Source organism: Parasteatoda tepidariorum, chromosome X1, assembly GCF_043381705.1.
Source record: "Parasteatoda tepidariorum isolate YZ-2023 chromosome X1, CAS_Ptep_4.0, whole genome shotgun sequence".
Taxonomy (NCBI): Eukaryota; Metazoa; Arthropoda; class Arachnida; order Araneae; family Theridiidae; genus Parasteatoda; species Parasteatoda tepidariorum.
Window position 1 is genome coordinate 8,047,035 of NC_092214.1, and position 6,866 is coordinate 8,053,900.

At 26.3% G+C, this 6,866-nt stretch overlaps 1 protein-coding gene across 4 annotated transcripts in view; it reads left to right on the plus strand.

The window, feature by feature from the left end:
• The first annotated feature begins 412 nt into the window (after positions 1-412).
• LOC107448368 (Centaurin gamma 1A) overlaps positions 413-6,866 on the plus strand; it is a 108,165-nt gene continuing 101,711 nt past the window's right edge. For all 4 annotated transcript variants that reach the window (XM_016063529.3, XM_043045784.2, XM_016063530.3 and 1 more), the window contains exon 1: positions 413-1,110. In XM_016063529.3, coding sequence (XP_015919015.1) covers positions 933-1,110 — 178 coding nt within the window. In that variant the 5' untranslated portion in view covers positions 413-932. The remainder of the gene's footprint in view (positions 1,111-6,866) is intronic.

A 6,866-nucleotide genomic window follows, 5' to 3' on the forward strand; every position in this document is an offset into this window, starting at 1 on the left:
ACCAAAGAATTGTATGTAGTACATTATCGAAGTTATTTGCGTATATGTCAGATTTTTTTTAAAAATTTCTAATACATTAGCATCATATTGAATGGAAAAAAAAAACCTCTCTATATAGTTTATTTACTTTTCGCTGTTTATAATTTTTTCTTAATATGCAACCACTATTATTTAAATATCTAAATATCTTTCAAAAAATATCTAAATATCTTTCTTTATATGAATTAAAGTAAAATTTATAAATGAAATAATTTTTGAATGTAATTTAATCGAAGCATATTTTTTGGTGAATTATGAGGTCTATTGCATCGCTGATATTTGATTGACTATAAATTATTCTCGTGTTTTGGAATACCCGACGAAAGGGCCATTATTGGTCTCAGGAGCCCAGCTAGACTAAACAGACCAGACCAGACCAGAATACCCGGCGATTTTTCTCTACTAAGAGATCTTGCTGCGTAAGTTGAAAAAATATTAATCTTTCGTACTGTAAAGTTTGATAATAAAAACTCTAAAACATTCTTTCACGAAACTTTGATCCTTGATGAAAAAAAAACAAACTTTGTTGGATTGATCGTCGATCGAATTAATTTATAGAGGTGATGTAACGATTAAATATTGATAAGTACAATTAATTATTATAGGGAAAAATTGAAGGGAATCATTTTGCGAAAGCTAGAGAAAAGGGAAAGTTCATGACTTAGGAAAGGGAGAATTATGTGACGCGAGGTGGAAGCCCTGCCTATATCCCTACACGATTCCTTTTTTTTCACGCATGCGCATACTCAAATCTAAGCCATCATTATTGTGTTGTGTTATGATCGAGAAGTTTGTAATCATCGCAGTATTGCGGTGTGATCTGTCAAATGTCTGACTTTATATAGCAAGAATGGATATATGCGTTTGCAGCTGACGAAGAAAATGATCTAAAAATGAATAATCGAGGTCATGTACCACAACCATATTACAGCAATTCTCTTGCCATTAGACAAGAAATTCAAAGATTTGAAAGTGTTCATCCTAGCATCTATGCAATTTATGATCATTTAGAACTTATGCCTGATCCTTTGCTAGCTCAACAAATTAGAGAACACGTTGTTTGCATCGAAGGTATGTAATCAAGATTTGTTAATTTATTTTCAAAAAAATCATTCTTTAATATATATGTATAGGTAATTCATCCTTGATTTGATGTTTGCTATGTTTATAGAATTAAGTTCTCCGCTTGTTTATAAAAATGATGCAAATAAATAAAAGATATTCAGTTTTTATAAATGGATGAATCCTTAAAAGCATCGGAAATTCTGTGACAGTTCCATTAAAAGGTTTAAAATACTTATCAATAAAACGTTTACCCCAAATGTAAAGAGAATCTTGCAATTAAGATGCCAGTGCCCTGAATTGAAAAATGTAATGTAAAAAGAGAAAAAAACTGAAATAAAAAATATGGGCTCGAATTGAAAATTTAGACATATTGTAATTTTCTCAATTATCCAGCTCTATAAATTTAAGAAATTGCAATAAATGTACATTATATTTCTACAATATGAGATAGATAAATTTTTATATGCTGTGGGAGTACAGGAACATAAAAAACATATCTCTATTTTTCCATAAGATACATTATTAAAAAACAACAGTTTTGTTACTTCCATTGCTTGGTTAGAAACCATTGTCATCCCTGTACAACTTAATTTAAAGACAATTTTTATATTTTAACTTATGGTAAATGTTTAAATGTAAGTTTCTATTGATTGTGTCCAATATTCTAGATATATTATGCTGATTTTAATGAAATACTTTTACTTGCTTATATAATGACTGGTGATAGGCATGATCATATTTGATTTACATCTCTTAATATTAGATTGATCTTAAACTGAGAAATCAATATCATTTAGTGTCATATATAAGTGATACTTGATTTAAATAATTTACTTAATTAAGTAAAAATTTCTGTTACCAATCTTAAGTTTTAGTATAAATATGTTTAGTTTAATGTATAAAAAATTTAAATAGTTATGAAGCAATATAATATTGAAACAAACTATAATAGTTTAATTCTAATAACCTTACTGCTCTAGTGCATATCCTTTTACCATTTATTTTCATTATTCTATTTCTAATTTTTTTTTTTCAAAGTGATAATTTGCATTACATATAATGTTGCAATTGATTGTTAAAATTAGTATGTATGTTATTAATGAGTATATTGATTTGACTTAAAGGTATCAAAAGTGATAAAATTCTTCTTTAAATATCATATAAAGTTTATTTGCTTGAGATTATAGAATAATTAATGAATGTTCAAATTAATGTTTTATGTTTCATGAAAATACTTTGGATAATTTTGTAAATTTAGTTCTTGATGAAGTTTTCTTGAATTGGCATTTTTAAAAGAAAGTGACACAACAGGACTTAAAAAAAATCACAAAATTTTTACATGCTCTACCAGATATATTAATATATGAAATACATGGCTGAATGAAACTTTTTCAGACCCAAACATCCTTATCAAATTTAAAGTAATGAAAATGAATGAAAATAACCTATTATTAGTTAATCTGTTGAAAATAAAAACGTTACCACATTATATCTCAACACTTTTATTTTAAGTATGAATCAGAAGTATTAAGTATGACTAACAAAGAAATACCAAGTATTAATTGTTTTTAATAATGAAGTACCTATTAAGCTTTGATGGAGTTGTTTCGCACACATAAACATCGATCGAGTAAAGGCAAACTATGACTATGAACAAAAAAGAAAAGAAAAAAAATTCTGAAGTATTAAATATTATCACCCTTTAACATGCTTTCAAAAGTATATATATATATTTTTAGTGTTATAAAAATTGGATTTAAATGCTAAAAGTAAATAAAAGTTTTTAAAAGAAATTACTTTTTCATGCTTTTAAAAGTTTTTTTTTTCTTAAAAAAATAGTGAAATTAATTTTGTGATTCACTTATTTTTTAGTTGTTAATAATGTCACACTTCTATTCCATTTTGAATCATGCATTTGCATGTTTCAAATGTATTGTTAGGATTTGTTTTCAATAATATTACAATTATATTCACATTTATAATATGCAACTAATTATAAAATGAAAGTTTTCAAAGTATTCTTAAAAAAAAATAAGTCAAAAACATGATACCGTGCTAATTATTTTGTTGTCATAGGTGATTGTATTCTAAGTTTCGTCAAGTTTTTTTTGCAACCTAAATAGAATAGTTTGCCGGAAAATAATTAATATTTAGAGACAATTTTCCATTTTATCACATCACAACATCCCTATAATGGTTACGGAAAGTCTAATCATAAACATGAACTAAATGTGATTTGCAATTATAAATTGTTTTCATAAAATTAATGTATTTTGATACCTTAGTTTTACTTCTGGGTATATATATATATATTCAATTTCAAAGTTCATTTTCTATATTTTGCTATTTTTACGCCCAAGAAAGGTTTGAACTAAACTGTTACTATGTTCGGTTTAAAATGAATTTATACTATTTCATTGTTAAGCAGAAATTCTTTTCTGAAATAGGTAGCAAAAAATCCTATAACATCCTTTTATTTTGATTGTTGGATCTGGGGGATCAACAATAATTATTTTATGGTGGTTCGAGTCAAATTTCAGTATTCCTATACACTTGTTAGTTTTGCTATTAGCAGTATCTACTGCTACTTTTAATATTTATCCTGTAGTTATTTGTGCTTTGTTTTGTTCTTGAATATGAAGAGAATAGGAAATTGATTTGTACTGCTAAAAAAAGTGAGCGTTACTTGCATGTTTGTGTATAGTATTAATATAAGTGCTTACACTCTGTTTATAAAATATGAATTTGCTCATATGATTTAATTAAAAGAAGAGTTTTATAATGCGCACTACTGAGGGTCTAATTCCAACACTGAACTGGTATGTTTAATTTATTCTTAAAATCTCACAACTAAAGCTTGGTATATGTAACTTATAAAAATCCAGTGAACCAGATTTAAAAGTATTGATTGTTTATTTATTTATTTGGAGATTCAGAAATATTGTGTATTACTGAAATAGTTAGCATTGTTCAATGCACAATTCATTGGCAATGTAGCAAAGCACTAAGTATAGGAGCACTTTTAGATCAATAAACAGTAGTTCTGTTTGCAATATGAAAGAGTTTAAAGTACAAATTGATGTTTACTGGGAGTGTGGAAATTTTTATGGGGTGATCAAGTGAACGGTGTGGGTGGGATTGTTCATTTACACATAAATAAAGGAATACGCAAAAGAAAAAAAAAACATAACATAATAAAAGCCCTAACTGATTTAATTAAACTGTCGAAGTTAAAACTATTTAAAACCTAGTTAATACTGAGTAGTTCAGTCAATTAAAAACATAGCTTGCTTTTTGATCCATTATATATACATCCAGGGCTGATTGTGCTCTGGAAAAAGTCCGGATTTCCGAATTTTTCGCTAAAGGTGGAACTTAAAAGCTCAAAGGTGGAACTTAAAAACACAGTTTATTATTATTTTTTTTTGTAAAGGAGAGCCAGAGATACTTTATAAGCTTATATTCATGAGTAATATAAATTTTTTATCAGGTAATAGTTATTATAATCATAAACTCAAGAACGAAAGACATATTTGTAAATTTCAATTACTTCACCTGGTCATCATAGGTATGTGTAAAATTTTAAATATATTTTAAACAAACTAAGAAATATTGAGAGAAAGGAAAAAAACCTTGTTTAAATTTTTTTCTACTTTTTCAATTTAAACTTTTTTTTTTTTTTTTTTTAAACTCAAGAAATTTTCTGGAATTTTGACTTAGGCTCACAATCACCCCTGTACATCTTATAGTGTAAGTCAGTCATTTTATTTTTACTTTTATTCTTTCTTATTTATTTCATTTCTTTCTTATTTCATTATTAAACTTACTTTATTGAACAATAGTTTTCAAAAATTTGGTAATTGATTTATTTCTTTTAACAGATTTTAACGCCATCAATCAAAAATACATTTTTTTATGTTAAAATAAAAATTTATGTTTTGAAATAAATTCTGTAAGTGAAAGCGTAGCATTAAATTTCTAAATCAAAAATGCTTATCATATTATTTAACAATAATTTTTTTAAAGATTTTTCTGAAAAATTAGAAAGAACCTTCATAATATAGATTTATTTATAGTTTTCAAATTCAAATTTTTTCTTTTTCATTTTAATGGAAAAGCCTCATTTTATTTGAGCTATATCTTTGCCGATACATACTCTTAAGTTGCTTTACAATTATTCAAAATTATTAATATTATATTGTGAGTCAAATATATTGTGTCCTAAAATTTGAGATGGCATGATTGTGGAAAAGTATTAAAAAATAGTTACAGTTCTTCCCTGTCTCACTTTTCTTTTTATTTTCTGTACCAAATAATAACATCTATTATTATTTAAAATTTTGGCGTAGTAGCTATGGATTGTTATTTATTTCTTATAGTGTTAAGCAAAGTTCTAGAATTATGAGTCTAATGTTATATGCGAACTGCAAACTTATAAATATGTAGATTGATAATGAAAATCAGTTATAAATAAAAATTGTCAATTTTACAGTTGATCTTAGTTTTGTGTAAATTAGTAAATTGTGTAATTTTGCAGCAAATCCAGCTAGTAAAATTTTATTATTATTTTTGTTTAAAGGCTGAATTTAGAAAGAGAGAGAACATAATTTATTTTTTTTGGTTAATGCCGGGCCGTCTATTTCCCATTGACCTCAGAAATGCCGAAATTGTTACTCTCTTGTCGTTACCCAGTAAGCACCTATGGCTAAGCCACGGCGGTGGAGTAGCGTCGCGTTTATGGGGCGGGTTACATTCACACAACATTCAGAAAGGACATACAAAGGACACACAACATTCACACAACATGCCCTGAGCCGGATTCGAACCCGCAACCATCGGCTCCGCAGTCAGGCACGCTAACCACTCGTCCACCTGGTCAGCAGAGAGAGAGAACTAAGATGTACAAATTTTCAGTAGTCCCTTTAACACAGAAGAATTTAAAAAAATGGTTATAAAAGTTTTTAAGCTCTAAAATTCTGACAAAAGCATGATACTTAAGGTCGTTATATATAAATATTTATTTATTATTGTTATTATTTTTTTGTTGAAGTCTTGTTAAGAAGCTTCTAACATCAGGGTTAAGGTTATCTTAAAAAAAAGGGGGGGATGATTTAAAATTTCCTTTTTGAAATTATATGTTCACCACTTTTTCTGCTGCTAAAAACTTTTTAACTATAGAAATTAATTTTTTCAAGCATTTTTAAAAAGAAAATATTTTATTAATATTTTTATTAAAACTGTTATTCTAAAAATTATAAAACAATGCATGTTAATTATGGTTGGCAAAAGTCATGATTATCCTAAAAAAAAAAAAATATTCTGAATTTTTTTTTCTCATTTACTAATCAAAACATTAAGTAATGCTTAATATTATCTAAAAACATTATTATACCTTAAATACTTCATATTTCTTACTTAAACGGTTTAAATTATTATATCATTATTACAAACTAATCACTGAGTAAAAAAAAAAAAAAAACTTAAAGAAAAAAACTAATCATAGTTATTTAGTTTAAGCTCAGCATTCTTTATGTCAAAGTCTCAATTTGACTTTTAGATTACGAATAGAGAATAAATTATTTTAAATTGAGAAACAAAAAAGGAGAAAAAAATCAATTATTCTAAATTACGCTTGGAGGAACAAGCCTATTTTAATTATTTATGATTACAAACTACCTATTTATAATTTTTTTTTGTTTTTTTTTTGTGTGTGTTTAAATAAACATCGAGCTAAATAAATATGTTTGAAATATATATATATA